The following is a 25,579-nucleotide window of genomic DNA, read 5'->3' as shown; positions in this document are numbered from 1 at the left end:
CCTGGCACCTGCCAAACCCAGATTTGTCCTTTGGACTGCCAGATGGTGAAGAGTGATTCATCACGACAGAGATGCGCTTCCACTGATCTTAGGCTTGTGTTTGGCTGCTGGGACATGGAAATCCATATCATGACACTCCCTGACGTTGCTTCCAGAGGCCGTTTGGAAATGGGTAGTGAGTGTTGCAACCGAGGACGGGCGATTTCTACGCGCTATGCACTTCAGCACTCAGAGATCCGGTTCTGTGGGTTTGTGTGGCCTATCACTTTGCAGCCGAGCCGTTTTTGCTTCAAGACCTCTCCACTTCACAATAACAGCACTGACAGTTGACCGGGGTAGCTCTAGCTGGGCAGAAATTTGACTTACTGGCTTGTTGGAAAGGTGGCATCCTATGATAGTGGCATGTTGAAAGTCACTGAGCTCTTCAGTAAGGCCATTCTACTGGCAATGTTGGTCTATGGAGATTGCATGGCTATGTGCTCGATTTTATACACCTGTCAGCAACGGGTGTGGCTGAAATAGCCAAAACCACTCATTTGAAGGGGTGTCCACATACATTTGAGTATATAGCATACAACATTGGTTTCGACCCGTGGGCTAAATTGGCATGATAATCAGTGGGCGGCAGAGCAGCCAGGACCGGGCCTGCATGAGAGAATACAGCTACAAATACTTAAGTGCTTTTCCTGTGCATTTTTCAGAAGAGCTTCTGTCTGCAAACTACTTCATCCTGTAACGAACTGTCACAGAGAGGTGTAAACAGGGGGTTTCTTGTTACTTTACTTTGTCCCCATGGGGAAATGTTGTTGCAGTGTCATGTACACATTTAAAGTGAGGTTTAAATACAAAACAAATTGACAATACAACTGTCATAACAGTTACACACCAATAAAAAGAGACTAGCCTGTTGGCCTTATTGCGTCGATAGGAACATTAGCCGTAGCTATTTAGGAGGGATATCACACCTGGCACAAATTATTGTCTAGTTCTTTTTTCATGCCAAGGGGTGCCCTATACCTGCACCCAGAGGGGAGTAGTTCAAAGTCCGGGTACGAGGGGATTTTGTGAGCCTTGCGGAGTGGCCTGACCTGAAAGATCTCATCCAGGCCTGTGTTTGACTCAAAGTACATTGCTTATTGTGGTGATAATCCTTCCCAGCATATTTCCCTGGCTGACAGTGGCATTGCCAAACCAACAATACAAAAATCTTTTTTTTTTTTTAAATTGTGTTCGGAGAAAATGTGAATGTGGTTGATAATCACAAGTCGGGTGGCTAGGCTACCTCGGCCTTTTTAATCCAAAATCAAATGTAGCAGGCTGTTACTGCAATTTCAAGTTAAAACTTAAAACATGATTCAAATATTAGGAAAAAGTCTGTTAAGTTGCTACAGCCTTTTCAAAAACAATGCTCTTCCATTACCATATACACCGTAGGTGTGTTCGCTTAACGAGACAACTCTGTTTACACTGCCCTGCTTCAAGGGGAACAACTGTCTGGCGAGTGTCATGAACTACCTCCGGAGGTAGAGGTCGAGATGTAGTAAATTTTGCACAAATTTACATTTGAGTAATATGTGTAACAGACTATATTTTTACAGGAAGTCTATTAAGTGCGAAGAGGTTCCAAGATTGAGGTAATGCAGTTCAAATTGGCAGGGTTAGAAGTGGGTAGCCCAGTGTATCAGAGAGATGGGGTTACACAATTGACCTAGTCAGCGTTGAAACTGAAAGTGAAAAAAAACGTTCGCTTGTGTTTAAAAGACCACTTCTCGGTTAATTTCGTGACTTAGACGGTTGTTACCATTGTATTCAACACTTAAACTGAAAAACGAAAAGAGAGGGGAAAAAAAACTCCCTTCACAGTGGAGTCGGTACTAACTTAAACCCTAAAAATACATTTAAAAAAGCATACCGTAGATTCCCAAGCCTAGCAGCACAAAAGGGCAGATCATCATCTCACAATCATACCGCGGTTTTAAAAAGAGTGGTGCGCGTGTCCGTCATTCACAACACATTACTGGCAAAACGACACGCGTGACGGTTCACAAAAGACAATAGGAAACCTTGGTCACCGTGCGTGAGCAGGGCTGCTCAGTGTGTCTGCCGGTGTGTGAGCATGCAGGAAGGTTTGCGACAGCGGTACTCAGCCAGGTTACAGGAAGCGGAGTGAGAAGAGTGGAAACTTTCTAAAGCGTTAGCGCTCTCTCCGTTTCTATAATTAATTAGTCTACTACATCCTAAAGAGAGTGTCCCACACGACTAAAGTCGACATGCGTGTAAAAACAAAGCAGAGGCCATGCCGAACACGGGTACTCACGCTTTTTTAATGTCCTCGGCCGAAGCGTTTCTCTGGACCCCTAAGATCTGGTAGTATTCTGTCATGGCTGTTTTTCTCTGGTTCCTTCTTCTAGACAGCCGTCTTCAGCCGTCGCTCTGCAGAGGGAGCAAAGCGCCGTTTAAAAAAAACACAATGTGGAGGAACTCAATGAGGGGAAAAGCACAACAAAGTGGGGCAGTGACAGAGGCAGCCATGTGTGACAGCTAAGAAACCTCCCTCCCTCCAGGCCCAGTGGGGTGAGGATAGACGGGGGGAGGGGGCAGGGTTTCACAGGGTGGCACAACTAAACAATGTAATCAACTGCCCTTAAAATAGAGCCCTCTTGAGAGCGAGCGAGCGAGCGCAAGAGAAAGGAGAGCGAACTGGGGACAAGACTTAAGCTAACATTAGCTCTAACGTTACATGATGGGGTAGAGTGGATACCCTGGCCTGCCAATATAAGTAAGAATGAAAGTGTGATTTACGATTGCATATGGACGAATGAAGATCTGAAGCCACAGCCAAAACGCCCAAGTGACCCCCTTTTCATAAGCATTTCTTTACTGATATCATAGGCGGCCTGGAGTACCAGGCGAAACATGCCCAGATATACAGTGCTTCCATCCCATACAACTCTTCCATTTCCTCGCTACTTAATGTGGCCAATGGGAGGCAGCTTTGAAAAGAATAAACTCCAAAGTGGATGTCTATGGGACGTCGTCTTCCCCTGTCAATTTACAGCCCCAGTAGTCATCTGCATGATCCACCAGACAGTGTTGACACTCCCGTACCACACGTTCAACCCCCACTGACACCCCAGTCACACTGTACACCCTTTATTCATTTCACATATTAACGCTCTAATTACAACTCAATTAACATACAGTATCTATCACTGACATCAACTATTGTCATGGGGAAAATTCCTAAAATCCTCTTTAAAACAGGTTGATTTCATGCAAAAGTGTGAGTGTGTGTGTGTGTGTCTGACCACTTTCCAGACATGTGAGAGTTGTAACATTAGGGACAGATCAAAATTTACTGGAGGAGGGGGGGGGTCCAAAATAGGGGAAGTCCCATCCTTTTTTTTGTGCTGGCTTTTTGTGTGGTTATTTTTTTAAATTAGGCACAGGGGAGGGTAGTGTATTTCCCCTCATGGTTTACATTCTCTGAGATTTTATTATAGAATTTCTTCCATACTAGCCACATTTCCTCATGTGCTTGCATGTACGTCCCCTTATATGTTTTGGTACTTCCCTTATGCTTTTCTGTGTGCTAACTTTTACTATACCACAGGTCAGTATAATCTACCTGTGTAACAGTATATCCAGCAAAGGTGGATCATTTGTCCAGATCTGCAATAGGCTAACTAGCATAATACCACATATAAAACACATTCAAAGCTGCATCTATTTTTAATATGAATCCACTACAATAAATAGGAATAGCTGATTGGCAGCAGAGAGGCCAGGTCCCTCATTGCGCATGAAATAATAGTGAAGACAAGAGACGCAGCTCAAAAAACTCCCCTATTGATCTTGTTTAGGGACAATACAAATTATCCTGACTAGCCTACAACACAATGAATAATTGCATTATTGTTTTCAAGTGAGTACAAAAATTCTACTCCCAGCTGCAGTGAAAATGTCATTTTCACTAGCGGCACAAAATTCCTGTGATTTTAATATTTCATTTGGGTCGGTTGTGGGTCTAGTCGACAGTTTATAAAGGTCTAGAAAGACACCTTAGCAGGCCAGTCTGGCTGTATTTTTTAAAACTTTTAATACAAAGACTTGCTGTCTGTTGCAGATCATTATTCTCCCAAGGCGTCCTATAAAAATAATAATCATGAGGATGTGGTCACATATGCTCCAGGCAGGCCCAGTTATTCAGGAAAGCTTAACTTGCGCTCTGCCTCCTCTCCAATCCTAGCTGCTATTCCTCCCACACCCGAATGCTTCAATGTAGCCTTCATATTTAGAAATTCACTTTTAACATGCAAACTGCAACAATTTAAAAGATTTTATTGAGTTACAGTTCATAAAAAGGAAAATCAGTCAATTAAAATAAATTCATTAGGCTCTAATCTGTGGATTTCACATGACTGGGAATACAGGTAAAATCTGTTGGTCACAGATGCATTTTTTTAAAATTTAAGTAGGGATGTGGATCAGAAAATCAGTCAGTATCTGGTGTGACCACGATTTGCCTCAAGCAGCGCGACACATCTTCACATAGGATTTGATCAAGCGGTACAGTTGAAACTGGGATTCGTCCATGAAGAACACACTTCTCCAGCAACGTTAGTGGTCATCAAAGCATTTGCCCACTGAAGTCGGTTACGACGCTAAACTGCAGTCAGGTCATGACCCTGGTGAGGACAAATAGCACACAGATGAGCTTCCCCGAGACGGTTTCTAATGAAGGCGAAGAAGCTGGATGTGGAGGGCCTTGGCTGGCACGGTTACGCGTGGTCTGTAGTTTTGAGTCCAGTTGTACGTACTGCCAAATTCTCCAAAATGACGTTGGTGGCGGCTTATGGTAGAGAAATTAACATTAAATAATCTGGTAACAGCTCTGGTAGACATTCTTGCAGTCAGCATGCCAATTGCACACTCCCTCAAAATTTGATATCTGTGGTATTGTGTTGTGTGACAAAACGGCAGATTTTAGAGTGCCGTTTTGTTGTCCCCAGCCCAAGATGCACCCGTGTAATGATCATGCTGCTTAAATCAGCTTCTTGATATGCCACACCTGTGAGGTGGATGGATTATCTTGGCAATGGAGAAATTCTCACTAACAGGGATGTATACAAATCTGTGCACAACATTGAGAGAAATAAGCTTTGTGCGAATGGAACATTTCTGGGATATTTTATTTCAGCTCATGAAACCAACACTTTACATGTTGTATTTAGACTTTTTTTTAGTGTAGCATCAGATGAGATTTCCTAGAATGTATAGAGCATACAAAGTATACCTAGTGGGTGTATATAGGGCACCTAGTGGGTGCTACAGGGGGTATAGGAATTGAAACCTATAGAGAGCAAAAGCTGTGTTTATCGAGTGTCTCAGCGTTGCCTTCAGATCAAAGATTAAGATGACCTACACAGGGAGGGGCCTGATTCTAGATCCGCACTCCTACTCTGAAATGCTTGATGCATATGGCCCCTGGTCTAACAGGAGATCCTTCACACAACACCGGGAGAAAATCTGCATGATTTCCTTACTGTGGCCTCACACTGTTCAACACTTAATGAAACATCCATGACGCGACTAGGTCTCTGCCCGAGGCCTGGTATTCCCGGTTTATTTGGAAATCACATCAGATGTTTAAAAGAGTACAAATGGAGCATTGTGAAACAAAGAAAGTTGAGAGAGATCCAATACTCCAGTCATCAAAACAGGACATGCCCTATTGAGCAAGATTACCAGGTAAAAAGTGCATAGCTCAAGGTGCATACCTCCCAATAGTACATTGTATCTGCTGAACGGCCACGTGGCTAACAGAGAGGCAACTTTTCAACGGTGGATCTTTTGTAAGGGTTTCTATTTCTATGTAGCCCAATGGAAGTCCCCGAGACAGCAGATCTCAATTGTAGACGGCCAGAGCAGTGAGGACAGAACTTAAGTAAAGCGCTATGCTCTCAAGTGTATGTCCTAAATGGCATCCTATTCCCTATATAGTGCACTACTTTTAACCATGGGCTCTGGCGAACGTAGTGCACTATATAGGGAATAGGATGCCATTTAGGACTTAGCCTTGAGTACCTTACTGTAGCAGTTAGTCTGTTGTCGCATATCAAAAATAAATAATTACTACACTGTAGTCACGGTCATACGATCCATACTAAACCATAAAATGTTATTCCAAAAGCTATGAACCTGCCAAGTGTCAAATCCTGGCTGAAAGAGTGAGAAACACACGCTGCATGTACACAGGCAGCCAGTTTATTATATTATTTTCTCTAATTGGTCTTTTGACTTCAGATCAGATCAGCTCTGAAAAAGATCTGATGTGAAAAGATAATGCGATTTGTCAAAAGACCAAATAGTGGTAAACATATCAAAATTGGCCTGGCTGTGTAAACGCAGCCAGAGAGACAGATCTGTTTACATATTAATCGACAGTGGGAGAATCTCTCTGCTGTTTACAATGGCCTTCAAATGACCTTAAAAACACAAACTTCACTTGTCTTACACTAACTGACATTGTTTACCTGGTTTGTGTATCTACTGTAAGCTAACACCATTACTCCACAGCACACTACTTATGGGTCAAATCAGCCTGGTCCTCAACTAAACCTGAAACCGTAGAGCAGCCCAAGTTCTTCAAAGATCGACGGAGAAAACACGACCAACGAAAGTCGTAGACATGTTCAAAGCTAATAGCCATGTCTACTATATCAAACAATACCTACCAAAGATAGAAATACGGCATAAACATATGACCCCAAGCCCAGGTTTAAAACAAACTGATACATGAAGGATATTAGTCAAGTAATATGTTCTTAACCAAACAAACAAACTAGTAAACAATGAAATCAACTTTGTAGAGCAATCAGTTACCAGTTCCACTGGGAGTCCAGTTGTATCCTGTTTGTTTGTTTGCTATTAATAACCTCTGTGCCCTTTTCTGCTCTGTTAGTGTATGTGAGCGTGTGGTTTTTTGGGGGGAGGGGCAGATGATGCCTCATGCACCTCCTGGTTGGCACAGTGATGGTAAACTTCTAGCAGGCCTGGTTAGTGTTGCTGTCCCAGAGCAGGGGATACACTCCTCTCTTCATCCTAAACTCTTTCCCTCTCGTTTATCATTTTCCTTCGCTTGCTCGGTCCTTTCCCTCGTTCCCCCCCCCGCACCCTTCCAATAGAACTAGATCATGAATAGGAGTCATGCTCAATAGACATACAGATGAGCACAGGACCTATATTCATAAATTCTGAAACATTTTAACTGCTGATCTAGGATTAGTCTTGTCTTTTAGACCATTGTGAATAAGATATCATGGACAGAAGAACTGATTCTAGAGCAGCACTTCTACTCTGATATTGCCCTGACCACTGACCCATCTCATGACTCTTTCTCAACAATCTCAATGTCTTGACTTTACATTTAAGTCAAGGCACATGTACTTCTGACATCAGTCTCCACTTTACATGTCCATCCTCCTTGAAGCTAAGGTGAATTGACTCCGCTGTCCTGGCGTCGTGAATACTGTCAGTGTTTGACAGCTATCTGTGCCCCTATGCAAGTGCACGTCTGAGCTCTGAATGTGGGTCAATCAATCCCAATGCCTCAGTGCATCAGATCCCTACTCAATGCAATGATCGATGCCATTCGTTTGACAGTATTGAACTGTTACAGTGGCCAGGCATAGAGCTAGACTGCTGACTAATGGACAGGAAATGCAAGTCATCACGACCAATTAGCTTGGCATTGTTAGAGAGGGCAAAACAAATGTGCCATGTTATTAGATGAATGGCCAAACAGTTGAGTTATAATAATGTCACAAGTTCATAAAGTGATGCCCTAGACATTACCTTAGTCTAATGCAACAATCCTACAATAAAGACAGAATCAGCAGTACGGGGGAAACAGCGCCACAGGCCGCCCCACCACCATTGCTATTATTTTTGTTGCCAAGCTGAGGATCATCGCACAGCATTGTAAAAATTGACGATGTCCAAGTGGTTCTTGGTTGCCGAGTTTAGGTTTAATGCATCAGTCTGTGGTACCGTCTATTCACAATATCAATTATCCCAGCTATACAGAGTGGTGTTGAGGCTATACAGTATTTGTTTATAATTACATCGTTTACAAACAACGGGGATGAAGACAGCTTATATTTTGGGTGCTGTTGGGGTAGGACAGTTGAAAAAAGCTCATGAGGCATTAATGAATGACATTCTTCAAGAATAATGAGATACACACAGTCAAAAGTTGGGACACCTACTCATTCAAGGGTTTCTTTATTTTTACCATTTTCTACATTGTAGAATAATAGTAAAGACAAATCTATGAAATAACACATGGAATTATGTAGTAAGCAAAAAAATCTAAATATATTTTAGATTCTTCAAAGTAGCCACCCTTTCCCTTGATGACAGCTTTGCACACATTCTCAACCAGCTTCACCTGGAATGCTTTTCCAACAGTCTTGAAGGAGTTCCCACATATGCTGAGCACTTGTTGGCTGCTTTTCCTTCACTCTGTGGTCCAACTCATCCCAATTGGGTTGAGGTCAGGTAATTGTGGAGGCCAGGTCATCTGATGGAGTGCTGCATCACTCTCCTTCGTCAAATATCCCTTACACAGCATGGAGGTTTGATGGGTAATTTTCCTGTTGAAAAACAAATGATAGTCCCACTAAGCGCAAACCAGATGGGATGGTGTATCGCTGCAGAATGCTGTGGATAGTCATGCTGGTTAAGTGTGCCTTGAATTTTAAATCAAATCACTGACAGTCACCAGCAAAGCACCCCCACAGCATCACACCTCCATGCTTCCCAGTGGGAACCACACATGCGGAGATCATCATATTTGGACTCATCAGACCAAAAGGACAGATTTATACCAGTCTAATGTCAATTGCTTGTGTTTCTTGGCCCAAGCAAGTCTTCTTGTGTCCTATAGTAGTTTTCTTCCCGCAATAATTTGACCATGAAAGCCTGATTCACGCAGTCTCTTCTGAACAGCGGATGTTGAGATATGTCTTACTTAAACTCTGAAGCATTTATTTGGGCTGCAATTTCTGCGGCTGGTAACTCAAACTTATCCTCTGCAGCGGAGATAACTCTGGGTGTTCCTTTCCTATGGCGGTCCTCATGAGAGCCAGTTGCATCATAGCGCTTGATGTCTTTTGTGACTGCATTTGAAGTAACTTTCAAAGTTCTTGAAATGTTCCAGATTGACTGACCTTCATGTCTGAAAGTAATGGACTAATTTTTCTTTGCTTATTTGAGCTGTTCTTGACATAATATGGACTTGGTCTTTTTCAAAATAGGGATATCTTCTGTATACCACCCCTACCATGTGACAACAACTGATTGGCTCAAAAGCATTAAAGGAAAGAAATTCCACAAATGAACTTAAGGCACACCTGTTAATTGAAATGCATTCCAGGTGACTACCTCGTGAAATTGGTGTGCAAAGTTGTCAAAGAAAATGGTGGCTACTTTGAAGAATCTCAAATATAAAATGTATTTTGATTTGTTTAACACTTTTTTGGTTACTACATGATTCCATATGTGTTATTTCATAGTTGATGTCTTCACTATTATTCTACAATGTAGAAAATAATAAAAATAAAGAAACCCTTGAATGAGAAGGTGTTTAACTTTTGACTGTATGCATGTATCCAAATAAAAGGTATACATTGTTCTCAGGATTTTGTCAATTCTCCCGCGACACCATTTTCACGTCAGGTGACCTCACATGGGGTCGCAACCCTTAGTTTGGGAACCTCTGATGTAGAGTAAGGCATTGTTGGCAGAATAGATCGATGCAGTTCAATGCACGATTAATATAATTCACCAACATGTCTTGGTAGTCCCAAAAAAAAACAAAAAAAAACACAGCTGGCCTGGAACATTGCTTGGATCCTCCACCCATTCGGGATGCACTGTTTCAGTTTGAATTTATGTAGCAAGCTAAATACACGGAGCCTAACGTTAGCTAGCTAGCTAGCTGCTGGGAGGATGTTGTCATTGGACGAGTGGCCGACTTTATCCCGCCATACCGTTTTTTTTTGTGTGACTACAGTTAGATACCGTATGCAGGTGTCATTTGGTGAGCAAGCAAGAAATGTCAATCTCTTTGCTAGCTAGCTATGCTGAACCACTGTTACAGTTAGCATATCTCTTAGTTTTGATTCAGAGAGTTTGGGTTAAATGCAGAAGACCGATTTCAGTTGTGCAACTGACCAGGTATCCCCTTTTCCTAGTGGTCAGTCAAATGCATTTGGCGTCGATCAAATGGGCGGGCAGGCAGGCAAGTTCCCATTCAGCTGTCAAAACGTGAATTGGGACAATAATGCATTAGCAGGCACAGCCTGGTCTCAGACGAGACGTAACATAGTAATCCGGGACACCCAAATATGTTACGTTTGGTATGGTTACATAAGACAGATGGTTATGTCGTGGAAATTCGACACAGGGACACTCAAAGTTAATATTGAAATGAATCATTCCTTATTAACAGCAAGCTGGAGAGGTCACAGTCAAACTTAGATGCATAAAGTACCGGTCTGAAGTGAGCTCCCTCGGGTTTGTCCAGTTCGATCTCCTATATACTGCTTACACAGACAAGTCATATTTGCATGATTTTTCTTATTCATTATTCACAGTTAATATATCACTAACGTTTGGTTCATGCATGTGACCGACCAATACCTCACAAGGCTTCTTCTCTCCGAGCAGAGACCTTGAAACTGAGATATCACCTTCCGTTCTCTAAACAATGTTCTGGGTGTACTGCCAAATTGCAGATACTGATAGTGAGGATTCCTCCCAGGCACATTGTCACTTGCATGAACATAGAAAGTGGTTGTTAATTTATTGATTGATTTATTGGGGACAATGCAACATCAATGTACAGTCCAGTTTTTCACAATTCCTAACATTTAATCCTAGTAAAAATTCCCTGTCTTAGGATCACCACTTTATTTTAAGAATGTGAAATGTTATGATAATAGGAGAGAGAATTATACATTTCAGCTTTATCACAGCTATATCATATACCCAGTGGGTCAGAAGTTTACATGCTACCAAATACTAATTGAGTGTATTGCCTTTAAATTGCTTAACGTGGGTCAAACATTTTGGGTAGCCTTCCACAAGCTTCCCACAATCAAGTTGGGTAAATTTTGTCCCATTCCTCCGGACAGAGCTGGTGTTACGGAGTTAGGTTTGTAGGCCTCCTTGCTTGCACATTCTTTTTCAGTTCTGCCCACAAATTGTCTATGGGTTTGAGTTCAGGGCTTTGTGATGGCCACTCCAATACCTTGACTTTGTTGTCCTTAAGTCATTTTGCCACAACTTTGGAAGTATGCTTGGGATAATTGTCCATTTGGAAGACCCATTTGCAACCAAGCTTTAACTTTCTGACTGATGTCTTCAGATATTGCTTCAATATATCCACATCATTTTCCTACCTCATGATGCTATCTATTTTGTGAAGTGCATCAGTCCCACCTGCAGCAAAGCACCCCCACAACATGATGCTGCCATCCCCGTGCTTCATGGTTGGGATGGTGTTCTTTGACTTGCAAGCCTCCCCCTTTTTCCTCCAAACATAGTTATGGTCATTATAGCCAAACAGTTCTAATTGTGTTTCATCAGACCAGAGGACATTTCTACTAAAATTACGATCTTTGTCCCCATGTGCAGATGCAAACCGTAGTCTTGCTTTTTAATAGCAGTTTTAGAGCAGTGGCTTCCTCCTTGCCGAGTGGCCTTTCAGTTATGTCAATATAGGACACATTTTACTGTGGATATAGATACTTTTGTACCCATTTCCTCCAGCATCTTCACAAGGTCCTTTGCTGTTGTTCTGGAATTGATTTGCACGTTTCGCACCAAAGTATGTTCATCTCTAGGAGACCGAACACGTCTCCTTCCTGAGTGGTATGACGGTTGCGTGGTCCCATGGTGTTTATACTTGTGTACTATTGTTTGTACAGATGAACATGGTACCTTCAGGCATTTGGAAATTGCTCACAAGGATGAACCAGACTTGTGGAGGTCTACATTTTTTTCTGAAGTCTTGGCTGATTTATTTAGATTTTCCCATGATGTCAAGCAAAGAGCCACAGAGTTTGAAATATATCCACAGGTACACCTCCAATTGACTCAGATGATGTCATCATTGACATCATTTGAGTCAATCAGAAGCTTCTAAAGCCATGACATAATTGTCTGGAATTTTCCAAGCTGTTTAAAGGCACAGTCAACTTCGTGTATGTAAACTTCTGACCCACTGGAATTGTGATAGTGAATAATAAAGTGAAATATTCTGTAAACAACTGTTGGAAAAATTACTTGAGTCATGCACAAAGTAGATATCCTAACAGACTTGCGAAAACTATAGTTTGTTAACCAGAAATTTGTGGAGTGGTTCAAAAATGAGTTCATGACTCCAACCTAAGTGTATGTAAACTTCCAACTTCAACTGTAAATTTCCGAGCAGTTAGCCAAAAGATAATTTGCACCCGTAGCCCCTGGGCAGGTAAGGGAATTCCCCCCTCAAATGGACAAAAATGAATGGGAAACCATTGGCATAGTACAAACCATGTACACAATGGACAACACCACCCAAATCGGCGTTGATTCATGCAAAATGTTTTGCAAATGCCATATGGCAATTGCCAGTTGTAACACTTCAAAAATCCAACAGGTGGCGTGTGCGCTCCACCTTGGTTTTTCATATAGCAAATGGACCCCAAGTCAACATCCAAAAGCCAAATTTTGAAAAAATGAATTTGTCAAAAACTTATCACCCCTTAAATAAGTGCTTTCTGGACCGTTTTTTGAAATTCTTTAGAATTTTGTGTCAATTACACACGTATAAGAACTGTATCAACATACTTTAGTCATATTTTATTATCATATATATTTTATTTTTTTTACTTGTGCATAAGGCATATGTTTTGTGGGGGCCAAATGTCATAAGAAATTTGACATGCTCAAAAATCCTGCAGAAATGCAAAATTGACTGGCCTGATGAACTCGGGATGGCCGGGCAGTGATTGTTGTTCCTTTCAATCACTCGTGGTGTTGATTTCATCATGTCCATTTGTTTATGTTTTCTCACTTTTGCAAAGTCACTGTGCATTTGCAATTTGGTTAACTGTGCATTCACCATCCCGAATTTGTCATGCTATAAAAATCGTGCAGGAATGCCAAATTGACTGGCCCGATGAACTCGGGATGGCTGGGCAGTGATTCTGGGACCTCTCCATCGCTCGTTAGGGTTGATTTCAGAATGTCACTTTTGGTGATGGTACCTCACCGCTTAAACATATTGCAAATGGACAAGAGTCACCTGCAAGTCACCGTCCATCAGTCAATTTGATATCATTCTGACACCAAACTGATACAAACTGACACCAAAAAACCCTAATTGGTGCTGAAAATCCACTTTTTTCCATGCCTTGCTATGGGGTCCTTGAATGAGCTATCGGACAGAAGTGTTGGGGTCCGTGTCTATGGGCCGAGCCGGTTTCAATGCACCTAGTCTTGTGTCTGAGACTTTTCTAAATGTCGCCATTTTAGTAATGGTCAAAATGAATTGAAGTCATTGCAAATGTACGAGGCTGTTTCTCGGTCCGAGAACCTTCTAGAGCCACCTAACTCACCATCGACCTGAGGTCTAGAACAGGTTTCTAAAGTTTCGGAACTCTAGGTCTGACGGTTCTTTTTTAGCTCGAACAAAGCTAACTATTGGAGGCAGTGTCAGTCTCTACACACCCCAATACGTCCCTCCATCCAAGTTGTGTATCTGTGTGATTTAGTTTTCCTTTGAATTTTTATGGGAAAAATGACTGATTTACAGTTCATGGGTGTTGTCTAATCACACATATGAAGTTTTGGACAGATCTGATTTTTTTAACCCTTCCAAACAGCCCCTGAGACACCAATTATGGCACTTCCGGTTGACACAGGAAGCTATAACTCAACACACAGATCCTCATTGGTCTATGCTTTTACAGAATCCTGAGTTTTAAGTCTTTACGTTAAGAACTGAGTTATTTAGGGTTTAGTGAGTGTGTTTTATTTCAGAAAAATCATAGAAAATCTCAGAAATCTCGCAGAGCTCCGCAGCACACTTTAAAAATATTCGTATGAACACCCTGCAACTGGATCTATAACTGTTGGAAAAAAAAACTATATTTGAACATCACAAATCTGTCATCGTACAATTTCTCTTAAATGACGATAGATAAATGGCTGATTTTTTTTTAATTGACACCGGAGGCTCCTTGACTTTGACGTGAAGTAACAAAATAATTTCTCTATTTTCATTTTGGACCTTTAATCCCGGAAAAATGGCCATAACTCAAAAACCATTGAGGCATAGACGCCATCTTGTTCGGGGCCAACTGCCCATTATGCCAAACCTATGCTCACCAAGTTTCGGCTTCGAAATATTTTCAGTTTTCGAGATATGGCCCGTCGTGATTCGTGATGTTTTGTCAAATTGCAGTATGATTGCTTATGCCCACTTGTGGGATTTTCCGGCATAGCGGGAAAATGACCAAAATTTGATTATTTTATAAAACGAAAACCGAATGTCCGACAAAGTTCATTTGATGACTTCCCGTTAGGTCTGGCCCTGCCGCTCGGCCCGACGCCGTCCCCGAATTTTAAAAATGTTTTCGGACGTCTAGTAAGGGACGGTACATTTGCAATATGGACTTTCTCACTAACCATACGGAAAATGTCGAAATGGCATTTACACAGCCACTATACAAATACTCATTAAAACAATACAAATACATTACATCCAATAATATTTAATTCTAACACTATCATTATCTGAAGAAAATAAAGAGGTGGCAGAAGAACAAGTGCCGGGAGGGAGGGGGTGGTCAACCGTGTCCATAATTGATATAGGCTTGTTTAAAATAGTTCATTTGTGGTATCAGGTTGATTGTGGAGGTCTGCACACTGCAAAATGTATAGTAATTTAGACAAAAAATGCATTGAGATACCGATCCGTCATCAACATGCCACTCGTGACAAAAGCTACGGCTGAAATGTCATTGCCAGAATCCATAAATGAAATTGTGTAATGAAACATGTGTAACTGTTTGAAGCAAAGGTCTTAAGCCATGGTTTTACAAATTGGATTGTACAACCCAGAATGAAGGGTTTGAATGTGTATGTGGTTTTATGCGTGGATTGTTTACTACTTCGATAGTTTAAGTAATAACCAAATTAATAAAATGTCATGATCATTATCAGAGTGAGTGATAAGAGGGAATGTGATGGAAAATGTTTGTGCTTTTCTAATAACCAATGTCTGTGTTCATGCAAGTGACTGATTGAATGTGCCTGGGAGGAATCCTCACTATAAGCAATTTCACCCAGAATATCGTTTTGAGAACCAAAAGGCGTCTCATTTTCAAGGTCCCAGCTTTGGAGCGAAGAAGCCTCGTGAGGTATTGGTCAGTCACATGCAGGAACTAAAGTTAATGATGTATTAATGATGAATAATTAAATAATGTAAATCATGCAACTATAACTTGTCTGTGTAAGCAGTATATAAGAGAACTAACGGGACTGCCCCGGGGGAGCTCCTGACCGACATGTGTACATGGTGCATTGAGTTGGCTGCAACCTCTCCAGCACACTGATAATAAAGGACGATTCATTTAATATTGACCTCAGGTGTCCCTGGTGCTGAATTTCCACAACAAATTTTCCATCATAGTTAATTAAGGCCTAGGGTGGTTGGTAACATACTGTATCTTTTTCAAATTTGTAACAAATACAAATTATAATTGTTAACATATATGAAATGAATGATGTATTAATTTGTTGATGTCCATACAATACGAAACGTAACATATCATACTAAATGGAGTATGATTTACATACAGAATAATACGAAATTCTCCAAGACCAGGTTGGCAGGCAAACTGCAGAAGGGGCGAACAGGCTACTATTCCCCATCGTTTAACAGTTCAATTTTGATAGCGAACTACAAGCTGAAAAAGTATATGAACAGATTTTAACAAGATTTCATGTTGCTAAACCGCTGTATGTTCCACTTTAAAGGCACATGCAAATGGTGCAGGAAATGTACTCTTGCATTCTTATTTCAGCTGGTTGCTAGGGTAACTGAGTTGTGTGAGTGACAGCTGAGGTACAGAGGTTAGGTTGAGGGGGGTTATTAGTGTGAACAGACGCAAACAAAGGTACCTAGCCCCAGAGCCTACCCGGTTAGAAGTGGAGAGAGACGCACACTGAAGGACGTTTGTTCTCAGTGTGTAACCCAAGCAGACGAAGTTCACACAAAACACGTTCAGTTTGTTAGGCTATAGTCTCTCATGAAAGACAAAACATTCAAATGTTAGGTTACATCTGTTGGTAGGCTGAGCGATATGGATTATGAGAAACATTTCTACCGGTAGACTGTTTTTGTTTTGTTTTTTTGAGTCACTCATTATTTCTGGCGAATCACAATTTTGGCCGATTAGCCGATTTGGCCCAATCTTGCGAGATTTGATCCTGGGTTGCCGAGACTAAAACAAACATTTTCAGTTTGTTAAGCATTATACTTTAGTGCTTTGCCAAAATACATTACAAGGTGGAAGCTTCTGAATACAATATTTGATGAAAGCAATTAAAAGATCTTTCATGGGGATTCATGAAAACGAGAAAAACAAGTGAGCACACAAGGGTGCCAAGATGTTAAATCTTCCCAGACAGTTTGATTCAATTGCCAAAACCAACTGTGGTAAAATCAGACAAAAAAATTGTTTGAGTTTGGAAATATACCCATGGGGCCAGCGTAATATCTCATGTCTAACGATGGTATGCGCCTCAACTTTTCCAGGCAGTTTATAACTATTGTACACTTCTAAATCTATTTGACTGGATCAACTACAGACTACTATCTAGAGTCCATAGTATTAACGCCTCCATACACACCCATATTGTACAACTGATGTAGAATGTATTTTACAAAACTGTTGTGATCGAATTGAGCATTTGTCTGAACAAAAATGTTTACACAGCTCGTCTGCACCAAAATATTGTCTCCACAAACTCTGTTGCGTCACAAGAATATCAGTTGTATCATAGCTATTGTGTCAAATGTGTTACGCAACCAGAGTGTGTACAGGCCAGTACGAAGAAGTCAAACCTCATCAATAATGCCTGTGTAAAGGAAAGATAGTCAGTAGAAGTAGGCTACTCTAACAGAGGTTCCTATCGCCCAGGGCAGGTTCTAAAATATGATGACTCACTTCTTTGCCAACTAGTGAAAAAGTTACAGCCAGGGATAAGGGGGGAAAATGAGACAGTACTTCTCCCTAATTCTAGTGGCTATCATTAACTCTTCATAAGAACTCTGTCTACCTTTGGGGAAAAGGCTAGCGAACTTGTTTTAGATTCACATTTGTCTGATGGTAAGAATGGGGTCGAGTTGTTAGGGGGATGCATAGAACTACAAACAGTATCAGACATTCAAGTTAATTCATGCATAACTTCTGTATGTAGGCTACATGAAATTTAACTCGTTTTCATAACTGGCATCTAGTGAGAACGTGGTTTCTGTGACATCGGGAACAACACAATGTGCATTCAATCCCCAGATTAGTGGCACCATGCTGTAAAGTCATTGTGAGCCCACTGGAATTCAGGCATCTTAATGGACTCCTGTCCTCTGCTAAACAGAGTTGGCCCTATCTTGTGGCAGTTGAGGTGGTAATTCAATGACATAATTAATAGTTACTGTGCTCTCTTTATGGAGAAAGCATCACCTATGCCTCATTACTTACTGGAAAATACTTTATGCTTAATTATTTTGGAATATGCTTAGTGGCAAAGAATGGCAATTGATACAGTTGAAGTGGAAGTTTACGTAGACTTCGGTTGGAGTCATTAAAACTTGTTTTTCAACCACTCCACAAATTTCCTGTTAACACACTATAGTTTTGGCAAGTCAGTTAGGACATCTACCTTGTGCATGACAAGTAATTTTTCCAACAATTGTTTACGAACAGATTATTTCAGTGTATCACAATTCCAGTGGGTCAGAAGTTTACATACACTAAGATGACTGTGCCTTTAAATAGCTTGGAAAATTACAGAAAATTATGTCATGGCTTTAGAAGCTTCTGATTGACTCAAATGATGTCAATTAGCCTATTGGAGGTGTACCTGTGGTTGTATTTCAAGGCCTACCTTCAAACTCAGTGTCTCTTTGCTGGACATCATGGGAAAATCAAAAGAAATCAGCCAAGACCTCAGAAATGTTTTTTTGTAGACCATCACAAGTCTGGTTCATAATTGGGAGCAATTTGCAAATGCCTGAAGGTACCACGTTCATCTGTACAATCAATAGTACGGAAGTATAAACACCATGGGACCACGCAGCCGTCCTACCACTCAGGAAGGAGATGTGTCCGATCTCCTACAAATGAACGTGCTTTGGTGCGAAAAGTGCAAATCAATCCCAGAACAGCAAAGGACCTTGTGAAGATGCTGGAGGAAGCAGGTACGAATGTATCTATATCCACAGTAAAACAAGTCCTATATCGACATAACCTGAAAGGCCGTTCAGCGAGGAAGAAGCTACTGCACCAAAACCGCCATAAAAAAGCCAGACTACGGTTTGCAACTGCACATGGGGACAGGATCATACTTTTTGGAGAAATGTCTTCTGGTCTGATGAAACAAAAATAGAACTGTTTGGCCATAATGATCATCGTTATGTTTGGAGGAAAAAGGGGGAGGCTTGCAAGCCGAAGAACGCCATCCCAACTGTGAAGAATGGGGGTGGCAGCATCATGTTGTGGGGCTGCTTAGCTGCAGGAGGGACTGATGCACTTCACAAAATAGATGGCATCATGAGGGGGAAATTGTGGCTATATTGAAGCAACATCTCAAGACATCAGTCAGGAAGTTAAAGCTTGGTCGCAAATGGGTCTTCCAAATGGACAATGACCCCAAGCATACTTCCAACGTTGTGGCAAAATGGCTTAAGGACAACAAAGTCAAGGTATTGGAGTGGCCATCACAAAGCCCTGACCTCTGTGAGCAGAACTGAAAAAGTGTGTGCGAGCAAGGAGGCCTACAAACCTGACTCAGTAACACCAGCTGTGTCAGGAGGAATGGATCAAAATGCACCAACTTATTGTGGGAAGCTTGTGGAAGGCTACCCAAAATGTTTGACCCAAGTTAAACAATTTAAAGGCAACGCTATCAAATACTAATTGAGGGTATGTAAACTTCTGACCCACTGGGAATGTGATGAAAGAAATAAAAGCTGAAATAAATAATTCTCTCTGCTATTATTCTGACATTTCACATTCTTAAAATAAAGTGGTGATCCTCATTCATCTAAGACAGGGCATTTTTACTATGATTAAATGTCAGGAATAGTGAAAAACTGAGTTTAAATGTTTTTGGCTAAGGTGTCTGTAACCTTCCGACTCCAACTGTAAATATTGAAGATAGTGTTTTTGTCATTCTGGATTTGATAATAAGTCTAAACTATCTCCTTGAAATGTTATAGCAAAGGTGTGTCATTGGCATATTGTATACTACTGATGCCAATGTTGCACTGACAAAAACAAATACCATAGGAACGGTCTGGTTGAAAACATTGAACTAAGTTAGGGAAACATTGCCCTGTCCTTCTGCATAAATGCATGGTACCTATTAGCCCAAGATGTACTCTTAAGGAGCCTACCATTACTCCTTATTTTCAGAGGGAGACTGTCTCTGGGAGCTAAATACTCCATCTAAACGTGAATAGATTTCTCAATTGCGATACGGTTCTAGAAACATGAAGCCCTTTACTTTCATATCACATTCAAATAATGTCGCAAATGCTAAATATACACTGTAGACTGTTTTAACCCGCTTCAGAGTTTTCAGCTGATATTATTTTTCAGTGACAACAGGTTTCTGGCGGCCTTCTGTTGATATGCTAAATAGCTAACTAACACTGGTGGTCCCTCTGTCTTTGTTATGCTAAACACGCACTGTAACATGGAGATATGGCCATATGGGAACACTAACCCTACAAAAGGTGTGTATCAATTTAACCTTTTATTCCTCACTGATATGAAAGATAAGGTCTTTATGCTTCCAAACCCATATTTATTTAAACTTTAACTATGCAAGTTTGTCAAATAATAGTTTTTGTTCTTAACTATGACGCCTACCCCGGTCAAACCCTACCCTAACGACGCTGGGCCAATTGTGCGTCGATGAACTACGTGATGCTGTTATCAGAGCTCTTATCAAAACTCCCCCTTACTGAAGAAGTCTTCGTCCAATGACTCGTATGTGTAATGTAATGGCACAGATTCATTATCAAGGGCTCGGTACCTACCTATACATAGATCAAAAGCAATAACTAATATTACACCCATTGAAACAATATTCTATACATATGATGAAGTTCGTTTGAGCTGACTGAAGGGTTTCAAATACGCAGCTGCAACAGAATATAGTCAAGTGACAGCGGCTCCCAACTCCGGTCGAATCACTTAGGTCAGTGTTTCCCAACTCCAGTCCTCGGGTACCCCAAGCACATATTTTTTTTGTGTGGCCCCGGACAAGGACACCTGAATGTACTTGTCATCAAGCCAATGACCTGTTGAATCAGGTGTTTTTGTCTGGGACAACAGAAATGTGTGCTGTTTGGGGTACTCGAGGACCGGAATTGGAAACACTGGCATACGTGGGCTCGCGACGCTGACAGGAGCGAGACGCTACAGTGGATTTTAACACTGACACAATTACTGTGCTCACGGCAAATTGGAACTCGAAAAAAAACACGAGATCCGACAGATTTTTTTTTAATGGTCATCCAACTCAGATTTCAAAATCCGATCTCTGGTATCTTTCTAGAGCTCGACTTTCCCGACCTGAAGATCACCGAGGTCGTGAGTTGACCTCGCCGCCCCCCGCCCCTGAGAACCCAAATTAACCATCACCAGCGACAACATTAACGTACAAATATTTGAGAAAAAATGCGCTCACCTTCCACCCCAGCTGAAGAGCTTTGTCCGTGCCTTCGTTTACTGACCTATGTGAATTCCAATGAACTAGGTTTTGTTTTTAGCGATCCGTCTATGGTTGGAAACTGTGCGTCTCCGGATATTCTGCTCGTGGTACCTAATCAGTGTTTGAACAGAGCAACGCTTTCTCAGATGTCATATATACATGGATAGTCTCGTGACTGTAAACACCCGTATGCCAATAGGAGCTGTGCAATTGATGCGCTCTGCGCACATGTGAACAACTGTCACTTCCTGCATTAGATAGAGGGGGGTTGGGAACCGTTGTGAATGGTGACGCTGGAATTTGTTAATGTTCTGGAAATGGCCAATTTGCTCTAAGGGTCATTGACATTACTCAACACCGGTTTGCGTTTCAATGCTAGAGGTGTATGAAGGAATGCGAAAGTATTGGAAAGGTTCAATTCTATCATGGAAATTCACGCCATCTGCTGAGCAAACGTAGCCTGATGTAGTCTGCAAATTGTGTTATTATAATCTCATTCAATGGCATAGAATAAGTAATGGAATTTTCTAAACTACATGGGCAAGAATTGAAAAATTCCTGTGCTATTTGGATAGATCTAAAGGTCATGCGTAGCCTAAACCTTATTTTGATCCAGTGAATAGGCAAATAACCCAATTGAAATTACAATACCCCTAATAGTAAATCTAGAATGATTCAATTTAGTCTATTCCTGAATTTTTATGAAATTGACCCCAAAACGGAGCAGCCAAGCCTGCTTCGATTTCACCGACTGTTCAACTGTAATTGTACCAGCTCGAGATTACGATTACCCACAACGACACTGAAGCGGTCAAGGCCGTCTGCAGGTGCCAGGGACGCAGTCTCAATGAAAGTGATAGATAGTCTATTAATTACGGACATTGTGGCGGTCAATATCTAATTAGCTTCGTGAACATGGCCTATAAGGAAAATAGGATCAGAATATGGAGCGCAATAGATAATGAGGGTGGACGTTTATGGCGCAATATTATATTTTCTCATGAGAGGGAGAGATTATAGGACTTTAGTGCATGTCTATGAACCGGTTTCCCGGACACAGTTTTATGTTTTGGCCGAAAAAAAAGCATGCTCAATGGAGAATCTCATTTGAAATTGCGTTTTATAGGACTAAGATTCATCTGTGTACGAAAACGCCCTATTATGTTTAATAATGTTATTCTTAAGCAATAAGGCCCGAGGGTGGTGTTTGGCCAATATACCATTGCTAAAGGCTGTTAATTTCCATTTAACCCATACAAGTTATTGAGTCACTTCCACGCTTATACTGTCAGGGGTTTTAAGCAGTTATGATTATCAGGCCTATATGGTTACTCATTTGTTTCGGCAAATTGTTCTAGGTTTTGATGCTCAATTGTCTATTAAGCAATAAGGCCCCAAGGGTTGTGGTATATGGCCAATATACCATGGCCAAGGGCTGTTCTAATGTAAGACGCAACGATATTATAAACTGGGTGGTTGAGCCCTGAATGCTGATTGGTTGACAGCCTTTGTATATCAGACCATATACCACGGGCATGACAAAACATTTATTTTGCTGTTCTTATTAAGTTTGTAACCAGTTTATAATAGCAATAAGGCACCGCGGGGGTTTGTGGTATATGGGCTGAATCCAGGCACTCCGCTTTGCTTCTTGCATTAAAACAGCCCTGAGCCGTGGTATATTAACCGTGTAATTGCTTAAATAGACATTTGAGCATCACAACCTGGAACAATTTGCCTAAACAAATGAATAACCATATAGGCCTGCTAATCGTAGCTGCTTAAAACCACTGACAGTAAAAACGTGGAAGTGACTCAAGAACTTGTGTGAGTTAAATGGAAATGTACACAGTTCAAAGCCAAGGTATGTGACACTCCCCCAGTCGTGCCTGGGCTAGCTTAACCATGACGCAACATCACGTCAGAAACAGAGCATTATGGTAAACTTTTATGCAAATATGGTGACTCTGTCATTGATAAGATATTACTTTAATTTGATAAAACATCACTATTTATTTATAATCAGAGAGAAATAGTGAATTGTATTGGAGTTACTTTTAAGCATTTAAAAAGAAGGAAATAGTGATAATTGTATTGCAGTTACTTGTAAGCATTTTTCTTTTCAGTGTCAAATTCAGTGTAAACTAGGACAACCTATCAATCGGTGTGCTCATCTCTTTTCCTTCAGGTCCATAAATTGGCCACACGATGGAGCTCGTGTTCAATAAACCACAAAGCCTCCAGAGGCGTTTTATTTATGTGCATTTTTGCTGAGGAGAAAAATATTGGCCTGAGAGAGATCTGAGCTCAAAGGGACATGTCACTCTTAAATGAAAGTTTGTCCGATGTTTTCAGACCACAAAAGTAGTATAATGTCAAAATGAAACCACGTCCCACGTGTTGTGGTTGTGTAGATCCAGCAACAGTACCAGTCAAAAGTTTGGACACATCTACTCATTCAAGTTTATTTAAAAAAAAACTTTTTCTACATTGTAGAATAATAGTGAAGACATCAAAACTATGAAATAACACATATGGAATCATGTAATAACCAAAAAAGTGTTAAACAAATCAATATGCATTTTATATTTTATATTCTTCAAAGTAGCCACCCTTTGCCTTGATGACAGCTTTGCACACTCTTGGCATTCTCTCAACCAGCTTCATGAGGAATGCTTTTCCAACAGTCTTGAAGGAGTTCCCACATATGCTGAGAACTTGTTGGCTGTTTTTCTTTCACTCTGTGGTCCAATTCATCCCAAATCACCTCAATTGGGTTGAGGTCGGGTGATTGTGCAGCACTCCATCACTCTCCTTCTTGGTCAAATAGCCCTTACACAGCCTGGAGGTGTGTTGGGTCATTGTCTTGTTGAAAAACAAATGATAATCCCACTAAGCACAAACCAGATGGGATGGCCTATCGCTGCAGAATGCTGTGGTAGCCATGCTGGTTAAGTGTGCCTTGAATTCTGTCACCAGCAAAGCACCCACACACCATCACACCTCCTCCATGCTTCATTGTGGGAACCACACATGCAGAGTTCATCCGTTCACCTACTCTGCGTCTCACAAAGACACAGCGCTTGGAACCAAAAATCTCAAATTTGGACTCATCAAACCAAATGACAGATTTCCACCAGTCTAATGTCCATTGCTCATGTTTCTTGGCCATAGCAACTCTCTTCTTATTATTGGTGTCCTTTAGTAGTGGTTTCTTTGCAGCAATTCAACCATGAAAGCCTGATTCACGCAGTCTCCTCTGAACAGTTGATGTTGAGATGTGTCTGTTACTTGAACTATGTGAAGCATTTATTTGGGCTGCAACCTGAAGTGCAGTTAACTCTAATGAACTTATCCTCTGCAGCTAAGGGTCTTCTGGGTCTTCCTTTCCTGTGACAGTCCTCATGAGAGCCAGTTTTAACATTGCGCTTAATGGTTTTTGCAACTGCACTTGAAACTTTCAAAGTTCTTGAAATGTTCTGCATTGACTGACCTTCATGTCTTAAAGTAATGATTGACTGTCATTCCTATTTGCTTATTTGAGCTGTTCTTGCCATAATATGGACTTGGTCTTTTACCAAATAGGGTTATCTTCTGAATACCACCCCTACCTTGTCACAACACAACTGATTGGCTCAAAAGCATTAAGAAGGAACGAAAATCCACAAATTAACTTTTAACAAGGCACACCTGTTAATTGAAATGCAATACGGATAACTACCTAATAAAGCTGGTTGAGAGAATGCCAAGAGTGTGCAAAGATGTCATCAAGGCAAAGGGTGGCTACTTTGAAGAATCTCAAATATACATTATATTTGGATTTGTTTAACACTTTTTTGGTTACTACATGATTCCATGTGTGTTATTTCATAGTTTTGGTGTCTTCACTATTATTCTACAATGTAGAAAATAGTACAAATAAAGAAAACCACTTGAATGAGTAGGTGTGTCCAAACTTTTGACTGGTACTGTGTATGCTTCCATCTTAAATAAATTGAAAAGATAAGTACCATTTAATCTCCTGGTTTTATTCAGTGCTTATCTTTTCCATTCATTTGGGGTGGAGGCATATAGCTGGATCTACACAACCAGTGTTGTGGGATGTAATTTCATCTTGACATTTGACTACTTGAAATCAGCTATCAATGTACAAAAAGAAGATACATGAAGCAATGAAATGTCAGTACTTCAAGTTTTCCATATTACACTGAACAAAAATATAAACGCAACATGTAAAGTGTTGGTCCATGTTTCATGAGCTGAAATAAAATATCCTAGAAACATTTCAATTTTTGTTGCACACATTTGTTTACATACCTGTTAGTGAGCATTTCAGCTTTGCCAAGATAACCCAGCCACCGGACAGGTGTGGCATATCAAGAAGCTGATTAAACAGAATTATCATTATACAGGTGCAACTTGTGCTGGGGACAATAAAAGGCCACTCTAAAATCTGCAGTTTTGTCACACAACACAATGCCACAGATGTTTCAAGTTTTGAGGGAGTGTGCAATTG

The 25,579-nt window shown here is 40.9% G+C and overlaps 1 protein-coding gene across 4 annotated transcripts in view; it reads right to left on the bottom strand.

Annotated features, from left to right (window-relative positions):
• The window catches only part of dnajb6b (DnaJ heat shock protein family (Hsp40) member B6b), a 34,353-nt gene extending 13,112 nt beyond the window's left edge, over nucleotides 1–21,241 (bottom strand). The window contains exons 1-2 of one of the 4 annotated variants that reach the window (XM_064941888.1): nucleotides 21,040–21,241; nucleotides 2,318–2,433 (exon numbers count right to left, since the gene is read on the bottom strand). In XM_064941888.1, coding sequence (XP_064797960.1) covers nucleotides 2,318–2,382 — 65 coding nt within the window. In that variant the 5' untranslated portion in view covers nucleotides 2,383–2,433; nucleotides 21,040–21,241. Of the gene's footprint in view, nucleotides 1–2,317; nucleotides 2,566–21,039 lie in introns of those variants that run through there. The other 3 variants (XM_064941889.1, XM_064941886.1, XM_064941887.1) reach the window with 3 other exon arrangements.
• Between the last annotated feature and the right edge of the window lie 4,338 nt (nucleotides 21,242–25,579).

This window comes from Oncorhynchus masou, chromosome 28 (assembly GCF_036934945.1).
Source record: "Oncorhynchus masou masou isolate Uvic2021 chromosome 28, UVic_Omas_1.1, whole genome shotgun sequence".
Classification (NCBI taxonomy): Eukaryota; Metazoa; Chordata; class Actinopteri; order Salmoniformes; family Salmonidae; genus Oncorhynchus; species Oncorhynchus masou.
Note: the sequence above shows the minus strand (reverse complement) of the source record. Positions and strands in the feature narration are given on the sequence as shown.